This window comes from Clavelina lepadiformis, chromosome 3 (assembly GCF_947623445.1).
Source record: "Clavelina lepadiformis chromosome 3, kaClaLepa1.1, whole genome shotgun sequence".
NCBI lineage: Eukaryota > Metazoa > Chordata > Ascidiacea > Aplousobranchia > Clavelinidae > Clavelina > Clavelina lepadiformis.
The window spans coordinates 18,481,222-18,501,618 of record NC_135242.1 but is presented as its reverse complement, the minus strand read 5'-3'; the positions used below and the strand labels follow the sequence as shown (position 1 = coordinate 18,501,618).

The window sequence follows — 20,397 nt, the reverse complement described above, 5'->3', positions numbered from 1 at the left end:
GCCTTTTCAAAAATTTTCTGAACTCAAATAAAATCTGGGACAATATTGCTTCCTTAACGAATGCCTTACAGTTCTCTCTAAACTTAGTAAGACGTTGTATTCTCTACAAACCATTCACTCATGAAAGCGTACAAAATATACTGAAAGTGTTGATTTCGTTTGAAACGAAACTAATTAAAGTTAACCGAAAACTAACTGCCAAACCTTGTTGCCTTATTTAGCTATTGCATCCTCCCTACAAGAAACGAAGCACGCGTGAGCAACATCTGGCGTCTTTCAATGAGACCAGGAGCTCTTGATGCGCGTGACCGAAGAACGTTCGCCTATTGACGGAGGTACACAAGCACGGGTACGCGTGCCGGCCTTGTGCCTGACGCAACCTCCACTTCGCCGAACTTCGCCCGGAGAGGAAAAAAGAGGATTAGAAGGAAAAAACGCGATTTTCGAACTGGCCGCTGTGACGGATATGACAGACCACGCGACAAGCACGAGTTAACAATAAACTGAAGTCTTGGGTCATACAATAACTGTAAAAGCTGGCTATCAAGGTGGTTAAATTACCTGCTAGCATGGACCTTAATAATATGACATGAATTGTGATAAATACGACGCGCGTTCTTGGATCAAACTCATTTTAGCTAAACCGTTACACAACGTGTCATTATAACGTCTGTTAGTAACGACATAATCGCCTTTTACAGTGAAACAGGACCACGAATTATAAGATTACATCTTCAAAAATAGTGAAGCATAGAATTACAACAACCATTCTTTTAAAATCACAACTGTATATAGTCCAGGCTTTCTTGTGCGCTTCTATAATCTTGTGTCCTGCCCTATTCTTAATTGCGCGATTTATGTTGCTCATCGCTAATTATCCGAATCGTTCAAAGACCGCTTTATGCTGCAGGTATCACTTTTCTGGCAAAGTGTGAAGTGCGCTAATAAAACCTGCGCTGCACAAATGACTGTACATGACATTCTTTTGACTGGTAACAAATGAATGCATCACATGCCGCAAGTGTTTGCATTTCTGCAAAACAAGCTAATCGATCGTTAGTCTAACGGTGAATGCAGTTTCAGTGTTTTATGCATGTAACTGATTAACCAGTAGAGGACTTTGACAGCCTCTAAAACGTTACCAACGTTCTATTAAACGTTGGCAGTTTGGGGTTGCGCAAGATATAAAACCTGCCCCTCTTGACACAAAGGAGTGTTTGTCGAATCGTTTATTTATATTTTATGTCTTGTTTACATCATGTCTCCATAGGTGACAGCTGTAAAACCGCCAAAAAGTTTGTACAATTTACGACATCTGGGCAACTATTAGTTGGGATTATTAACAATATGATCACCAATTGTAGTAAACCTAGTAGGCAGTGAGTCAGGCAGCCGTCGAGGGCAATTACCAATACAAACTTATACGTAGGGTCAACATGGTCCAACAAGAGTTGAAGCTAGCCTAAGTTTGTGTGGGCGACTTGGTTGATTTATCCTATTTTATCAGCTGCTTGTCAATATTTGTAGGTTTCCTTTTTCATTTTTGTATAATATTGTGCGGAGTTTGTTTTCACTGCCCGTCGCTTGTCACTCGTTGTGGGGTTAAGGTCTAACGACTTTCGATTTTCGACTTTGACAGCAAAAAAATTCTTAGCCCGGAGTAGAGTGGAAGTTGAGTTAGGCCTATCGTTAAGATTACATGACATACATTCCACGGATAATTAGTATTGGTATTTCGGCGTTTTAGGTCCTCTAACCGTCACCAAAGGTTTGGGAACAAATGGTCTCTCCATCCTGACCACACCTTCCAGTTCTATGTAGTTGCGACTATGATGAATAAGAGGTCTGTAGTTGGGATTTTGAGACAATGGATTGAATGTTTTGGTCAGTTGAAAATTGTCCAAATAAAATATGCTCAGTCCACAAGCACGTCGTCTCTTAAGCTTTATTGATAGTTTTATTTCGATTAGAAGCCTTTAAGATTCTCTCGCTAAAAAGAAATGGTCTCCTTTCGAAGATCTGACCTGTTGATTTTATTTCGCCCACAATATCCCCCTAATCCCAGGAAAATCTCATGACAGAGTTCTACTGTTGAGGGCAATCCAAAGGTTTTTGTGTCGTTGACAGTTCTTTGAAAGAAGTGGAATTGGATGTCGACCGTAAGCGTTCTTGATTGCCCTTCTCAAAGAAAGCGTCCTTGTCAGATTCTCGCCTTTCTTTCCTTGGGCGATATTGCAAAAAGTTTGTTAGCAATTTTAAGTCCTTTCTGTGTATTTTTCCCACGACAAGGGCGGCCATGAATGGCTGAAGTCAAACAACCGTAAAAAGTCTATGACGTTTCAGTGGAAACGGTCGCCTGTTGACTTAATTCAAACCGACCGTTGCTGGTTGAGGTTTTTATTGTTAGAATTATCATCTATAGCGACAAAGGAAGTGTCGCAATCTTCAACGGGCCTAAAAAGAAATCTTGAACGCGCATGGAATTATACGTTCAAGAACATCACACCTGGTAACGGCTGAAAAGCTCTCGAAAAAAGTCACGTATATAAGCACATAAGCTTCTTGACAACATCTGCGTTGTTTAGATATACTTCAAGATGAAATTATATGATTAAAAATATTTTGCACACTGATCTCGACAAAAGTAACGTTAACTTAAGTATTTGTTTGCTTTATTCTTCGATTTAACGTTTTGTAAAAACACATTAAGTTATAGCTAACTCATTTTTTCAATGTCATCATCAAACCTTCCAGTTATCAAACTTTATATTGCAGCGCTTGTTTAATAATTTCGATAAACATTTAGGAGAAAATAATTTATAATTTCTTGGTAGTATATTTCCTTATTAATTTTTTAACAAGTTATACAATAAAGTTTGTGTTTTCAACTTCGTGCCGTTGCATTGTCGTGCAAAAGAAAACTAAGTGAGGAAGATTGAAGATAATTAATCGAATGCTTGCCTAAAAAAATCGTCTTATTCCCCGTACTGAGGAATGAATGCGACAAAATGAAACACCTTTCGGGGAAAAAATCTCGAAACATTTTTAAGCACCAGCAGTCTTCCAAGAGTCTGTATAGTCTAGCCAAATACCGCAAAAGAGTCACATTAGGTTTTATTAGCATTTCAGTTTAATTTTCATTTATCTTATCGTTCAGAAGGTATTTTTAAAGTCGTTAAGTGCACCATGTCGTCTTGTCCGACATGGCTGTGGGATTGCAATTTTGCAAAATATGCTGCGTTTGTTTGAATTCCAAAGCCCCCATACGCGACACAATACCACTAATACGTTGCTTCGTTTCTAGTAGGACGACGAAATAACAAATTTCGCGCAGAGTAAATATTTGAAATCAAAAAACGCAATGTTGTAATGTTTCTTGAGCAAATACACAAATGGAAAAGCAAATAAATTTCGGCAAAAATTAAACACTCAAAGCTTCGTTTGAGAAAGTACATAACGGAATTTTAGCGTTAATATTTCCGAGAAGACATAAAACTTTAAAGTATCAAAACAAAGAAAATGCAAAGGTGGCCGGAACATTTGAAATTCAGATATCTCATGTGTGCTTTTCCCACGATAAACCTACCACGTGACAGACGTACGCTAGTCGTCCGTAAGTTTGTTCCAGCAAAAACTAACAAGTCACAATTGTATGACGTCAGACCCTGAGTCAACAAAAACTTCTGTTCAAGAGGCTTTCTGAAGGTGCAAAACATTTTTCCCATTCGAAGCCTTATGTTTCATGTGGAATTTATTTCGATGAGACGCTCCATATCGACTCTAGGACCATTGCTTCAAACACACTAAATAATGGATATATTGTTTCATTAATATTGATATTTCAAGAGCTAAGATATTTTCTGTATCAAAATTTAGTCGTTTAGCATAAATAAATGATAGATCTGTTATGGGCTTTGAGTTATTTAATTTGATGGAAACGAGAGATCATTTAAAGGCAAACTCCAAGATAAAGAAAATTAAATGCAGTAGTTTATTGTGAGGCCGAAAAAGATAAATTGGATAGATTATTTTTGTAAGTTTACAATAGTCGTCAAATGCTTGTAATTTAACTTTAGCACATCCATTATTTATCCATTCCGGAAGAAATTTGAATTGGGGACAATGCACATTATAGGAAGAAACCTTGAAAACAAGACAACAGTATGACACAAACAAATTATATCAGCAGTAGCTTTCAAACATAATGTGTAACTTTCATATCAAAACTCTCAAAATCGTGGGAGAGTATGACACATACTTGTATTACTGCCATCGGGTTTTAATCTTCTTGTCGACGCACCTGTTGTGTCATCAACAAGGTCTTCTTCAACGAGCGCGCGCGTAGTCGATTTTAAGTGTGACGTCACAATTAAAGTGCCATGGAACGCGTTTCTTGGTTGCTTTAACGTGAGCTTGTTCGCTGCTCTCGCTTTGTCTTTGCACGCGCCTTTGAAACTTATGTAAACAGGCGGAGTGTGGGAAAGTGCCCGACCTCCAGTTCCCATGCTCAAACTGCTTGTCTGCGGTAAATCTTGTCGTAAATAACAGCGAAGTGTCGAACGCGGGAGCGATGCCGAAGGGCAAAAATTTTGATATCAATTTGATGACGTCGTCAGCTAACCTAGGCGTTATAAAGCGCGAGCGGGAAAATCTCAGTGTCGTCAAATATCTAATAAATGGCAGCTATTACCAGCGAAAGGCATTTCCATAGATTTGTTTAAGTAATTAATTAATGTGATTTGGATGACCGAATGTCTTGCATGCTCTAATAAGACCTGCCAGGTGGTATTTAAAATTGACACGTTCGTTAACAGTTTTTACGCAATATCCGTTCTTTGGCAATCAATAGCTTGAAGAATCCTCAAAACTATTTACACAGGTCTTGATCAAAATTATAACCTCCACAACACACAGTTATTGTGATTTTGACGGGTCTAATTCTTTCAAATGTCGTTTATTAAATTGATGCTTCTGCATTTTTTACATTGCAGGCACACGACAAGTCATGTAATCTAGCTTCTTATGAAAGGAAACGCGGTTTTGTCTGCCGTTAACACGAGGTGTAATATTACACAAAGGCACTCGAAAAACGTGTTTGAAAATGAATTAACAGGTGCTAATTGGAGTGATCTACAATTGGTTATGTTGTAAATGTTACTTTTTGCAGAAAAATGTTCTTTGGATCAAACTTTATTGGACTTCGTACCTGTAACTCTACCGTGTTAAAACAGAACAATTCATGCGTACATGTTCATTAATGAACCATTATTTCCGTTAGCTAATGCGGACAATTGTAAACATTTATTATCTTAACTTTTGAACATGTATGGTAGCTATTCAATGCTGAATAACTTTTCCAATTGTATTCGTAAAATTAACACGTAATGACAAATGCGCAAACGATGGTCGTGCGCCAGTCCATCCAAAAATACACGATGGAATTTTTTTTAATTTCCCAATTTAAACTGACTTTAGTTTATAGTCTCAGTGTATGACAGATACAAAGGCAATTGAGAATTATAGAAAGCCTAGCTTATTGTCTTGACTGAAGCGAAATAGAACGAAGTTTGATTAAACGGGATAGTTTCTTTAAAGTATATTTACAAACTAACGACCAAATCTCATATGATGCATTCACACCCGATACTCTGTATACCTTTCGTCCTTTGTCGGGTATTTGCGTCCAACCTAGAACTTAAACAAAACTTGGACTGTGTTAAACGTAATGGTATCGAATAACGCAGCTCGCCCAGATTTGCAAGCAGTAGCCTAACTCATTTCAAATTGTTACTTAATATGATCGGGTAGGGATTAGCCAGATATTATTTCAGCTTGATTCACAAAACCCGAAATTACGCTTCTCCTCTAAATTCTGCGGTGTTGGACAAGCAATTGCTAATTCCCGAACTTGATGCCGATTTAATATTTATGGGCGGTCATTCCGTTAAATGAAACCATAACTCCTCCTACCAAATCACAAAGTTCCGGAAATATATAGTATGTACTGTAGGCTATATTTGAGACATAATAGCAGTGGTGTTAAAATTACTCTGGCTTCATGGGCAGCAAATGTTGTTTAAATAACGATTAACGCATACAAAGACGCTGTGGGTTTTAAGTATTTTTCACAAATAAGACGTTGCAGCAATTTTGACGGGGTTTTAATTCTCAATAACGCCAACTAGCGGGACATAAAAACGTGGTAAGCAAAAAAACGCAGCCGGCTCCAAAAGGTATTCAATTCGATCACGATTAAATGGGCATTTATACGCTCAATGATATTGTAGTTTGTCAAAAAAACGTTATTTAAAAAAATACCAACTTACAGCATCGGTAAAAACACTGTGGCCAATAATGATGGCAGTGACGTGAAATCATGACCAAGCAAAAAAACACAAAATTGAGCAATATGCTTTGGCAAAATCGTTGCAGGAAAATTATTCATTCATTCTAACAATAAAGACGATAGTTTTAAAATTCAAACTTCTAATATGCAGTTTCTTTGCGCAAAACAAATAATGCACCACTTACATCTACCAAAGGTTTAAAGACGAGAAAATACAGTTGTGCTTTAAAAAATGCACAGCAGTATTTTGTTCTTCGCGTGATCGCCTGCCAGAAGCTGACGTCACACATTCGTCGTAACGATGACGAAAATCGCCGTCTTTATGACGTCAGCGCGGACTGGCTCAGTCGGAGTCGTCATTGAACTTGGTTTTCTTTCCTTCGAATTGTTGAATCGAGCCTTTGTTCTTGGCCGCGGCAAAACCACCGCCGCGACCACCACGACCACGTCCTCCAAAGCCGCGACCACCACGTCCACCTCCACCTCCACGACCTAAAATGCGAAAAATAACGAAGGTGTTTAACAAACCAAGGAGTAGATCCATTGGTTTGATGATGATCGACAAATAAAAATTGTGAAACTGCATTTCATAACAGGAATAATTGACAAATAAACATAAAACTGCACAGTGCACCTGAAATTGCACCCACGTCAATTTGTGCAAACGTACGCGCTTGAAAAACGCTTTATTTTGATAATATATAATGATCAGCTTTATAAAATAACCACAACTAAACCAGTTAGAAAAGTTTGCCAAACAACAAATTATGTTCATGGGTGCAATACTGTTGTCACCAAAAATGACATTTCACAAAATTTGTGTTTTCTTACCTCCTCTTCCACCTCCATCACTCCTGCGATCAGCAGCATAATCGACAAACAACCTTGCGCCTTCCACGTCCACACCGCCCTTGCTCTGCCTGTAGACCTTTGTAGCTTCAGATTCATTTTCATACTCGATATAAGCAAAACTGTGTGGAAAAACATAAAGTTCAAAAGACTAAGTGAAAAGAATAAACAAGCAATCAAGAAAATGCTGCAAGACAAAGTCGATATCTTACAATTTATTCTTCCCTGTGTCGCGGTCAGTTGGAATGCGGACATCGGAAGCTCCCCCAAACGACTCAAACAAGCTGTCCTTGGTAACATCTTCGGTTATACCCTTCACAAATAACGTCTTGCTTGGGGTTGCTGAAAATAAGACAAAAATACATTACTCTTATCAAACATTAAAAATGCTATTCAAAGACTTCTTAAATTTTATTTTGGAGAGAAGTAGGGACACGGGAGAAACTTACAGGGTCCACGGCCGCCTCCGCCGCCACCACGACCTCCTCTTCCTCCCCTTCCAAAGCTTTCTCTCCTACCACCGCCTCCTCGGCCGCCACCACCACCTCGGCCTCCGCCACGACCTCCACCGCCGCAGTGGTCGACATAAACTGAACGTCCATCCATCTCTAACTCGTCTTTCATTCCGTAAGCTACGTCTTTGGCGTCTTTAGAGTTAAATTCAATGAATCCCATTCTGCATGAAGTTAGAATTACATTATTTACAGCACTCGGTAAAATGGCTGTAAACAATGTTACATAAAAACAGGGAAAGTGTGAAAATGGAATAAACACTAAAAGAATGTGCCTGAAGAAAAAAATAACCAAAACGAAGCCTAATTTTCTTTGTTTTAATTTGGTAAATTCAATTTCATTTTGTTGTTTTCTGCACTGAATGATTTGCGAGAACGACAAAGAAAGGCTGCTCTAATTGTTTGACTTATTTGGGGATTAAGTTATAAGAATTAATAGCTTAAACTGTGCAACAACAATGATTCTTGGTTAATACATAAGAGTGTATTTTATCTGAAATTTCAGTCATACCCTCTTGAGCGGCCAGAATCTTTATCTCGTAATAAACGGACTTCCTTTACTCCTTCAAACAACTCTCCAATCGAATCTTCATCGGCACTGTATGGAAGGTTTTTCACAAAAAGTGTTCGCTCATCTTTGTCATTTGATCGATTAAATTCACCTACATAAGATAGGCCATTAGTATGAATTAAGTTCAACCTGAAGTCAAAATATGATTGGTATATAATAAAATGCTTATAGTATGCATCAACGCAAAATTTAGCAGAAAATGTTAAGTTACCACTTTGACGATTCTGACGATCCTGGCCTTTAGGCTGCCCTTCCTCCACGGAAATCTCACTGTTTTTCCATTCGACTTGATGAAGACCAAGCGCTTTGCTTTGATCAGATTTCTTAACGTCAACAAAGGCTTTTCTGCAAATGATTCAGACAAAGCTATCAGTGCTTGTTTGGGAAAGTTTAATTGGAATTAATCTTTTGCATACTTAGAAAGACTGTGAATTCGTTTGGTTACTCGATCGTTTTTTAAGCAATTAGTTACAGAATTACACAAAAGTTAAGCCTTCACATATTCCTACTTACTGTCTGCCATAATTCGCACGGCATGCAACGCACTGTATGCCTTTGCTTTTCAAAAATTTGTTAAAAACAGTATCATTGAGCCCCTCTGGAAGGTTTGTAAACATCATGGTTACAGTTTCACCTAAACGAAGAACAAGTTGTGTATCTGTTAAACTTTGTATAAGTTATAAATCGAAGTAAAAGTTATCTATTTCACATAATTTTTTCATATTTAACCCAAGATATTACCTTTAGCGCACTATGAAACCTATCAAGTTTGGAATATTAACCGATGAAAAATAAAGGCATAGTTAACCTGAATCAGCTTTTTTCTTTTTTGCTTCAGCTTCATTTTCCGCTTCATTCTTTCTTTTCAGGTTTGTTTTTGTTTCCATATTTTCTTCCTCTTCATCATCTGAATCCTGTTAAAGATCAAAAATATTTCAAACATGTAACTAGCTAAGGTTTATGGAGTAATTAAGTAGAGAATAGGACGATCCAATATAAAAAAGGATTGGTTGGAAGAGAATATGAACAAAATCATGATATTTCTTTAAGTCTGATCTGCTTACTAAGAATTGTCGAATCTGAGTAGTTATAGGGAGGGGTCGAAAAAGTCGAAAAACAAGTCAGTATTAAATCAAAAAGTAGTATTAATTAATCATTAATACCAACTTTCGCATCTGTTGATATTTTTTAATCTAGAAATGTCAAGCCAAATTGCAAGCGATTAACGTTACATATGTTTTGACCCATAAGTAATTACCGATACCGTTACTGATGGTACTTTAAAGAGACAAAAACACCACTTGGGATTTGTAATTGGACGCTTATTGTTTTAACATCATTAACATGTAGGCTACCGCTCAAGGGGTCGTATAGAAATTTTTCTAAAATGGGGTCGCAGACCCAAAAAGTTTGAAATGCCCTGTTTTAAAGTACCAACTACACACCTATGGGCATGAGTACGGAGCGCTTGACCTTGACCTCACATTATCATAAATAATGTCATTTATTCTATACATACAGTGGGATTGCATTTTGCCATACGTAATGAAATATAAATGCCGGTACAAAAAGCAGTGTTAGCATCGCATAAACCTAGATCACAACATCAGGTAATCTTATGTTTAGTTATATACTAGGCTCATGTTGACCTTACTGAAGGCACAAACAATGCGATTTATTGGCGCTAGATTGACAAATGCTACAAAATTGTTTTTTTTTTGTCGTTTCGAAAGTAACCTGTCTGTGAATACAAATGGTGGCTATGTCTAGAAGTAGTCATTAAAAAGTTGGCTATATTTGTGAAAAGATTGTATTGTTATTTAGGAATTTGCTTATTAAATTATATATTGATCAAGACTACTTGATATTTAGTATTACCAAATCATTGCTTACATTCATCATAATTTTTTGAACACCTAAAGTATGTAACGGTATAACATGTACAGTAGGATGTTTCATTTTTTCACCATTTTGGAATTTAAAAAAGCTTGGGGTCTCCCTAGGCCGTATTTTGGGCACAATGAAAGAATATGAATTTTTTTTTTATTTATGACGTCATTTTGAGGTTGCACCCCCTTGTTGAAGTTTCGGTGGGGGTGCATTTTTGTGAATTGGCGATATCTTCGTAACCGATTGAGCTAGAGCTATGATCAAGGTCTCAAAAGATGCAGAACAGCTGGTTTCCCATAACCACTCAATACATTTTAACTGTATTTTTGCTCTAGAAAAAAAGTTATTTGAGAAAAACCGAAATTTTGAAAAAAAAACTAAGTTTTGACATATTTTGTATGCAAATCACAATGTAGTTCCCAACCGAACCTTTATTTTGCTTGGTGGTGATTGTAGACTTTTAGATTGGCCTTCGCCATGAAAAGTAAGCAAAATATTTTATATGTAAGCTATACAAACATATATATATCTAAGATAAACTTAAAATTACAGCAGTTTGTGTAAATAACTGCTACATCGGTGGTTCTGGAAAGATCGAGTAAACGATCATGTTAAACTGCGACTTTGATTTCTACTTTAGCGTTACTCTACCGTGTAAGAACAGTTCCATAAGCCAAATAAAAAATTGTATGTTTTATTCAAATTTATTTTTATTCTTTAAACTAACAACAAACAACAGTTCATGTTAACCCAAAAATTTGCTGTCTTCACTAATTGTTATCCATATTGCACAAGTATGCTTGCAAACGAAAATCAGTACGCCTCAAAGTAGATTTCTTTTCACGAATTTTCTCCTGTAGAATATTTTTCAACCATCCAATTTTCCTTTCATTGCACCTATTATTGTTTTCAATGGCTTTCCAAAATTCTGGATCAACATCATCTGAAGCAATGCAAGGAGCTTGTTTGCTGTTCAATGTGAAAAATTGTTTTAAACCAGCCGATGGATAGCGGCATGGAAGAGGATACTTTAACAGCCTCGATTGGGTAAGGTGGTACCTCAGAATAAACACTTAAAGCCACATTTTGGGAGTCAAGCCATTGTCCCGCATGATCCAAGTAATACTTCATTACCATATCAGCAACATCTGGCTGGATTTCTCTATAAGCAAGAAGAATGTTGCGTTGGAAAAGAGTAAGAAAAGGACCATCACAAGCTTTTGGATGCAAATGTATCATTACAAAAGAGGGTACATAGACTGAAACAATGTATGAAACAATTTTTTCTAATTTTTTTTTTTTGATTTGTGGACATTTGTTGACTTCCAATGTTGAAAAGCAGAAGACGAAGGTAGCCGCTGGCAGTTGTTATCCATCGTGAGTGACTTATGCTCTCCTGTTTGTATGTTAAAAGGTTTTTTAGATTTTCCGGAACATTCATCAGCAAATGAGAAGCTAACACTAACAAGCACAATTCCTCACTGCGGAAACTGTTGTCTACCATTTTTTCCTTTTTTTGTCAGAAAACCATTGCGTTTTTTCTTTTATGTGCAGTGCTGCAATCTTTGTAATCGGAATAGTTACAGTGTCACATGGAATTAAATCGTTTAGAATGGGCTTCTCTATTGTTTTTATAATATTCAGTAATGCACCATCTTCAAGTGCTCTGGGACCTTTTTTTCCACCTTCTATGAAACGAATAACATGGGACAGATATATTTCATTGACATGAAATAAACATTCCAAGGTATGAATCCCATGACCAATGGTCAAACTAAAATAATCTGCTAAGCGTTTATTTACTCCTGACACCCAGCCTGTGTTAACAGCTGTAGTGTCCGCCATGACTGAGTACACCTTCTTTAGAGTATCACCGCATACCTCATCAATAATTGTGGAGGAAAGTATTTCCCCTGTAACTGATGTTCCTTTGGGAAAGGTTTTGACACCAACAATTCTCTCACATTTTTTATTCTGGTCATCCAACAACTGACCAACAAAAACATACCGGTCAAGTGAGTTAATCACCCTACCATCATAACACAGTTGCATTGCACTACACGACTTTATCTCTAATTGGCATCTTTCTAATGCTTTCATTCGTACTTTCTCTCGTCTGCGAAAAATAGTTGTTGGAGATGCTGCGATTTTTTCACCTGCCAAAGATCTCAGTTGGTCTGAGTGCTGGCGTATGGAAGTCATACGACGGTCAGCTAGCATGCACATCTCCTGATTTACTGAAAACGTATGAATTTTTTTATAGAATTTTCCACCAATTACTTTCTTGATTTCAAAATCTGGGTCTGATTTATGATCTCCTGAATCTGATTCCGAATCTGACATGACGTTAAAATTTTCGATTCCAGACTTTTTTCTTATTTTATCAGCAATAACATACTTTGAAGATAAGCTAGAAGACGAACAATTTTCAGTAGACTGCTCAGGGTAATATTTTCGCTTATGACGGTAACTTTTACTCAAACAGTTGATCTGACATGTTGACTGGTACGCAAAATATGTCAAAATTTTGGTTTTTCTCAAATAACTTTTTTTCTAGAGCAAAAATACAGTTAAAATGTATTGAGTGGTTATGGGAAACCAGCCATTCTGCATCTTTTGACACCTTGATTATGGCTCTAGCTCAATCGGTTACCAAGATATCGCCAAATTAGAAAAATGCACCCCCACTGAAACTTCAACAAGGGGGTGCAACCTCAAAATGACGTCATAAATTAAAAAAAAATTCAGATTCTTTCATTGTGCCCAAAATACGGCCTCGGGAGACCCCAAGCTTTTTTAAATTCCAAAATGGTGAAAAAATGAAACATCCTAATGTACAGACATTCACATACTAATGATAATGGTGCTAACTAACATAACTGCTAACCAATTTATAGACGAAAGTATGAGTATGATATTACAATTCTTTTATAAGAGTATCAACTTACTTCTTCCTCTTCATCATCATCTTCGCTATCTTCTTCAGTTTTAGCAGCTTTCTTTGCTGGGTTGACTGCTTTTTCCTCCTAAAAATTTTATTCCACTGTTGATACTCACTAATGTGGTACAAAGACAACATTTACTAAAACTGATTTCAAATTTTCTGTAAACTCCACCTCTTCATCATCATCATCGTCGTCATCTTCATCGCTTGACTCTTCCTTTGTTTGCTTTTTTCCAGATTTTGCCTTAGCCTTGTAAATAAAATATGATAAAAATATACTGACCAAAAAGATTGAAAAGAGACTGTCAGTAAATTTCAAAATCATGACAGAGTCCTACTATTATGCAAAACCCATTAATAAAAACAACTTTGGTGATGGTGAAAGTGAATGAGCTAATTAAAAGTCAATTATCAATTTTCATTGATGGGCTCAAATAAAAAAGGACAAAACCATTAACTCAGAATTTAGGGATTTCAAGACAAAAAATCCCGGGAAAAAGGATTGGGATTTTCTGGAGCCATAACTCTACTGGTAAGTCCTTTGTTTGTAAATGGCAATGGGCTTGGGTGAAGGGTTTGAAATGGAGTGGACATAATAAACTGGCATCATGCATCCGTATCAGACTCAAGCTGGGATCCCAAGTTAAACACATACCTCATATATTGACTATGATGTATTGCAATTTATTTTCATGGCTTTAAAGCAGTATGCATGTCAAGGAGTAGCAAAAAAAGTAGTAGTAAATAGTAGTAAATAAAGTAGAGTAGTAAATAAAAGTATAACATAAAGGTGAAAATCAAAAACCAACTTTTACTTCTTCTTCTTCGTCATCATCGTCGTCATCTGAATCTTCTTCTTCTTCTTCTGATTCATCAGCTGCTTTTGCTACGTTGGCCTATTGTAAAAACATGGTCATCTTTCAAATATAGTTTAGTGCTACAAACTAGCCTACGCTTTAGTTAATACAGTACTTATATATATATTTGTAAATTGGTCAAGTCATCTGTGATCCTACAAAGATGAAATCAACTTGAAGATACCTTAGTCTTTGTCTCCTCCTCATCATCATCGTCGTCTTCTGAATCATCGCTGTCATCATCACTTTCTTCTTTCTTTGTAGTTTGTTTGACAGTTTTTTTCTAGGAAAATCATGCAAAGTTACAAAATCGACTAAAGCATTTTGCTTTGGCACATCAAACAAAAATGGTTTGTACCACAGATTCAGAGCTCTGAACCCCAGACATAAGTGTTTGGTTAAATCTCATTATCACAACATGGACTTTGCTTATGTTCATGAACCATGTGGCTGTTTGAGTAGGGGTGGGGAACCTACTTACTACTGCGAGCCGTATTACTTACACAACATTTCGGGCTGGCCAAAAAAAAATAATTTTCAAATTTTGTATAAAAATACCTTAAGCACACAAATGGTTTTTAAATAACAATATAAGGATTTAACAGTGTGCTCAGTGAAAGAATGCAATTTTACTGTAAGCTAATAGCCCTAAAATCAATTCACAACTAACACCACATGGAAAATGGATTTGTTACTGCAAGCAGAGACTAGTGAGCGGCTATTACGTCACAAATATAGTGATTGAATGTGTGGCGATTTTTAATTAAGTTTGACATTATTATAACGTTGAATATAAATCGCCAGTAATGTCGAAGTTATCTCAAGGGAATATTTGTACAAAAACATTTTATATTTTTGATGCTTTGTTGTATACTTTACCAAAATTCTGACGGGGCCACATTAAATAGGCAAGTGGGCCGCAGGTTCCCCACCCCTGCTTTAGAGAAAAACAAGCACAAAGATAACTAGCATCTAAAGGTTAGGCATCATAACACAATAAGAATACAGATAAATTTTTAAAAATCGATGTACACTAACTTTCCGTTCAAAATGCCATAACATGTATAATTGTATATGGTGATACATGTAGCAGTAATTTAACATTAATGTAACAAAAAAGTAAGTATACAAAAAGCTTACAGCTTCCTCCTCATCTTCATCCTCCTCTTCGGATTCTTCTTCAGAAGATTCCTCTTCTACATCTGGTTTTCTCTTACCATTAGCGTTCTACACAAAAAACGCATGTCTGACATTATATATCCATCATAAAGCAGTGCAGGGTGTGTTTAAAGTAAGATCTATATCTTCTCTGCCTTTTTTAACACTAGAATGACCAAGAGCGTCAATTGAAGCATTTCAAGTATTTAATTTCTTGTATCATGATATGACACTAATAAAAAAGGTAGTGTGAAGATTAGACAACTAAGTAGTGATCATAATAATCCGAAATATGCACAAAATTGCTTTAGATGAGATTAGAAATTAGAAGCCTACAGTAGATACACAGTCAACTTCAAACGTATTGATTAACATCTATGATAGTTAAGTCCATTCTATAAGGTAAATCTTACTTTGTCCACAACTTTTTTAACTTCTTCCTCCTCTTCCGACGATTCTTCTTCAGATTCTTCAACAGGTTCTGGTTTTACAACCTCTTTCTCTTTCTTCTGTTTCTTTGACTTTTTCACCTACATATACATTTAAATAAAGACACGTTGTATTGCATCAGTGGGTTATTATTAGCAAACCTGGCGATTTTTGATAATTAACTTAAACACATTGCATATATATTAACATTATGTTACACATCATAGGCGCCTATTTTTGAAAACATCTGGGTGACAAAACGTTAATAAGATCAAGTTACTGACTAGGTTTCTTAAGTAAATTCTTTTATAGATATAAATGAATAGCAAATATTCTAAGGCTTAAAATTGTCAATTTGCACACAACACGCTCTTGAATTAAGCACAACAAGTTGATTTAGGCCAACTGTATTCATTTGGTCATATAAGGATGCGTGCATTGTCTGCCTTAGGATGCTTTAAACCAGGGATGTCCAACCTTTTATTGTAGTGGGCCGCATTGTCACTTGAAATAATTCAGTGGGCCGCAGAAACTATTAAATTTCAAGAAAAATGGGTACATCTTCGAGTCTTATAGTTATATATAATCCTGTTGCTACCATACTATACTATTACTGCACCCCTAAAAGCTGACTGGTACATTTTAATTAGGGTAAGATTGAAAGTTCAAAATACTACTTGGAGTGAAAATGACTAGCGGGCCGCACAAGAATCTCAGGCGGGCCGCAATGTGGCCCGCGGGCCGCAGGTTGGACATCCCTGCTTTAAACGATCAGTCATGACATCATAACAGGTGTTGTTCGTCTCCATTGGTTTTCTAATACAGTAGCTTTGAAACTGTTTATAAAATGTTTTGGGTGTTGCACTTAGTCACATCCATTAAATTTTCAAAGCGTTTAAGTTGCATTTATCTGACAATCTTAACCTCCAGCATTCATCTGTAAACGAATACTCAGAGAAAAATCAAAATGCTATGATGTGTATCACATGTAATTATTAGATTAAAAGAATACCCCTCCATTAATTTTTTTTAATTTTGGTATTACACCTAGGGATTTACCATTATATGCATTATTGATGAATTTTTTAAAGTTGTGTCTGAATGCGGCTAATCCAAATTAATCTTGTTTTCCAAGACTACTCAATAGTAACTAATCCTAAAGACTTGTTAGACAAATTCCTAGGGGGGCACCCCTGTTACATATCATGACCCAAACTGTACCCATAGGCACCTACTCAAGTGGTTACAGGGTGGCCGCGTTAAGGCAGTACACCAATTTTGCCACAAACACATCTTGTAAAACTGCCTTCCGTTGAGGATTACGCAACACAAGACTATAAGCAAAGTTTCATTAAGCAAACTAAACCGTCTATAAAGACGTTACATGCAAGCTTGACCTGAAGTACCTGACAAATCCGACATGTACGATAACCAGTGCTCACATTGATGCAACAAAATTTTTATAGGCGACTCAATGGTTAAAGTCTGTTTCATGTGTTTTTGAAAATGTTTGACCATCAGCATGATTGAAATGCTTCAGGTGGATGTTTGACTTCAGTTATTCACATCACATCGAAGCATTTGTAGTCTATTTATGTTTACACTTGGCACATTGTAACTACTGCTACCAACAACTATTGCAACTATATGCTGTTTGAATATTGAATGATGTCCCCGAAAAGAATATATAAAATGCTATGGTTTATGGTATGGTAATCGTTAGTTTTTGAATTTTCTCATTTGGTTGAGCTTTCGACCTTGTTAAACAATCGTTTTAATATGAACATTGACTTGGCGAGATGTAGTTTAATTTCCTGTTACAATGTTAGTAAGCATTGCATTGTCCTATTGCAGAAGAACTCAGGGAAAATAGACAAAATGCAATGCATAACTGTAATGGAAAATCACAGGCTTGTGAACCACATGTGTAGAAATGTATCAGACTTAAGCGACATAAAAATTTGCAACTGTGCCATATTAATACGCCATTAAAAGCGAAATAAATATGTGCAAATATGCTAAAGCCGCATTTTGCCACATGGTTATCCAGTTAATTGTGGTACCGTGTATGTTAGCGCAATTTATTTGACTTATGACTTTGGCGTAGTGCCTAAAATTGATTGGCAGGTGGTGAATACATGTGCAAAAGTTTATTTGTGTTTGTCGGTCGCAAACTTCCATCGATGTTGTCAGTGTCAATATCAACTACCTGCAATCTAAAGCTGTCATGTGTTTAGTTTCATAAGATATTAACAAAGAAAAAAGAGTGTTTAGTAAAATTTAAAGCTACTTGGCCTTTTGTTTTGCCACAATTCTTTCGGACGTATTTACTATTACATGGAACGTTTAAACAGCGTTAACAAACGTGAAGTACAACAAACAAAATTTGGATGACGTTCAAGTAGTGGAAAACAATCGTTTTGTATAATCTAAATGATACAAAACTTTCGCAGCAAGAAAAAAAACATTAAATGGCTAATATGCTAGGTAAAACTTAAAAACATGCTTAAAATAGCAAGACTGTCGAAAGATCTCACAATCCAGAAAACAGGTTAGCAGAAAGAAATCAAGTGAAAGCATTTACGCTTAAATTCAACACAAAATTTATTTTGTGTTGACAATATTAGGTTGCCATCCCACCATCAACCGATGCAAAAATAAAAATCAGCGGCTATGTGTATGACTATATGTTAATCATCGCATTTGCTAAAAAATACCAATGGCAGTGAATTCTATTGTAATTTTCATAGATATAACAGACAAGTCCTATATTACATCAATTAAATCAGAAAATGCCAAAATAGTAGATGGTGACCGATGTTATACTGTGTAAGCAGCAAGCACAGTCTTTAAACAGTGATAAGAGAAAAAATCCAGTCTCAAACATTTGTAGTATATAGATTTGACTGACAGAGAAATGAGGGCAACTCACCACCTTAATCTCTTCAGTTGTTTTCGCCACTTTAACCGGTTTCACAACAGCAGTTTTTGGCTTCTTTGCACCCTACAAAAAGAACCTTCTACTTATGATGTGTTTAGTTTTATAGTCTATATGTAGCACAAGTACTTCAGTATTATACAATTAAAGATAACATTGCAAGCTGATGTTGGACTATCAGATAAATACTACGAATATGGGTATCTTTCACTTTTGCACTCCCATACAAAAATGGAACATTGAGGAATTATTACGTCATAATTTCTTTTCAATTACCTCATAACTCCTTCTCATTCGTCTTTTCAAGTCGGAGTTCGAAAGTATAAAACACCCACAAATATGTTTATTGTACAGTAATTAAAAGGTTTAATAGTCATATACACAGCAACTCAACTAAGATCATTAGGCTACGGCACTAACCTTTTTAATTTGCACCATGATGAAGTAAAATTCCAAACTTTATGAATTGAAGAACAATAATATTATTCTATAACTTAATTTTATGTTTGATACTGCTACACTTTCATGCACAAAACTACACAAAGGTAAAACTTTTAGGTAAGTCTGTGTATAAGATTATTTTGTACATATAATGGAGCAGCACATCAGAAGTAAAAAAAGTAGTCTTAATCTCACATTTACATTGAGGCAAGCCACTGGTGGGCCCGAGTGTTGTACAGTCTGTGACCAGGTTGGAAAGCATGGCATTTTTAAAACAGATCTTGGAGGTATAGGATGGCCAAAAATGGGGAAACTGGGTGCATTTTTCAGTCTGCAATAAACACTAGCCTAATCACAAACCTTGTGGGCACTTATTAGCGGTTAAAAAGGAGACATTTGGGTGAAACAAACACAGTCTTGAAAAATTTCAAGGGCGCAGTTGCCATGCTTGTCACTACGGAAATCTGACATTACTATATTAACAGTAAATAAACTTTAGCATTTTAATAGGCCTAGGCTGTCACTATTTCACCGGGAAAATAATGTATGTTTAAAGCTATTTTTCATGGTTACTTGTTAACTAACTTAAATGTTAAAAAATGGTAACCTAAATATTCTTTCTAATCTAAATTTAACAAGTAAATCCTAATTAACTTCAATCGACTTTTTCCATTCCCATTCTCCTACCCTGGTCCCTGGCCGTCTATCTTAAACAACGGTCAAAAGTTACTCTTTTTTAAAATATTTTGGATAATTTAAACATATTCTAGAATTTACACACATTATAGATAAACTAAATGTCAGTATGTTTGGATTGTACAATTAAATTATAGCTTATGACTGATATGGTTTAGAATAGGTCCTATTTACGCTACATGGGCAAAATCCACTTCGAAATATACATAGCCCATAACGGTATATATAACTTCACGTTGAATTGACCTTTGTTTATATACATACTTATTCTATACATACAAATTACAATCTATAGGCTAGTTCCAGCGTTATGAAATCGTTACACACTTACCGCACCAAACAGCACTTCAACAATCGCCATTCCGTCATTTACCACGATTCCTTCACCACGCTGAAATCACGTGGGTTGCGTTTGCTAAACATCCTGTGACGTCATAACCATAAAAGCATTATCATTTTATCATATAAATCACGAATTTAATTTGTCCTGAAAGAAATGAAGTTTTGCGTATTGCTTTTATGGAGCCTACTTCTTTAAACGAAAATTCAATTAAACAATTCGGAAAAATACTGTTTAAAGCTTGGATGAACATCATTAACGAAATTATGGGAAAAATACAATTTCAAAACTTCTATAATATTTTTGCTCTGCGCTCAAATTTTGTGGTTATCAGCAGTTTCTGTGATGTGAAACAACAACGCTTCAGAAATTACAGAACTTCCAACTACACGCTGCTGTTTTTGCAAGCAAATTTCGAATAGGCAA

At 36.1% G+C, this 20,397-nt stretch overlaps 1 protein-coding gene and 1 long non-coding RNA gene across 4 annotated transcripts; both read right to left on the bottom strand.

Annotated features, from left to right (window-relative positions):
• Nucleotides 1-3,131: 3,131 nt before the first annotated feature.
• Nucleotides 3,132-5,991, bottom strand: LOC143448448 (uncharacterized). The gene is made up of 2 exons (XR_013114456.1): nt 4,259-5,991; nt 3,132-3,803 (listed from the first exon to the last, which is right to left on the bottom strand). It is a non-coding gene; the product is annotated as an uncharacterized LOC143448448 (long non-coding RNA).
• A 154-nt stretch (nt 5,992-6,145) lies between these two features.
• LOC143448447 (nucleolin-like) lies at nt 6,146-19,075 on the bottom strand. 3 transcript variants are annotated; one of them, XM_076948208.1, is made up of 16 exons: nt 18,915-19,075; nt 18,489-18,560; nt 15,541-15,657; nt 15,110-15,196; nt 14,154-14,252; nt 13,922-14,008; nt 13,285-13,362; nt 13,117-13,194; nt 9,087-9,192; nt 8,792-8,912; nt 8,490-8,623; nt 8,219-8,369; nt 7,645-7,871; nt 7,408-7,537; nt 7,178-7,317; nt 6,146-6,838 (listed from the first exon to the last, which is right to left on the bottom strand). In XM_076948208.1, exons 1-16 carry the CDS (start codon nt 18,930-18,932, stop codon nt 6,690-6,692), a joined length of 1,794 nt encoding a protein of 597 aa, XP_076804323.1. In that variant the 5' UTR covers nt 18,933-19,075; the 3' UTR covers nt 6,146-6,689. The 3 variants fall into 3 exon arrangements, with proteins under 3 accessions (XP_076804323.1, XP_076804325.1, XP_076804324.1); XM_076948210.1 differs by having other exon boundaries at nt 13,928-14,008; XM_076948209.1 differs by having other exon boundaries at nt 18,492-18,560.
• Between the last annotated feature and the right edge of the window lie 1,322 nt (nt 19,076-20,397).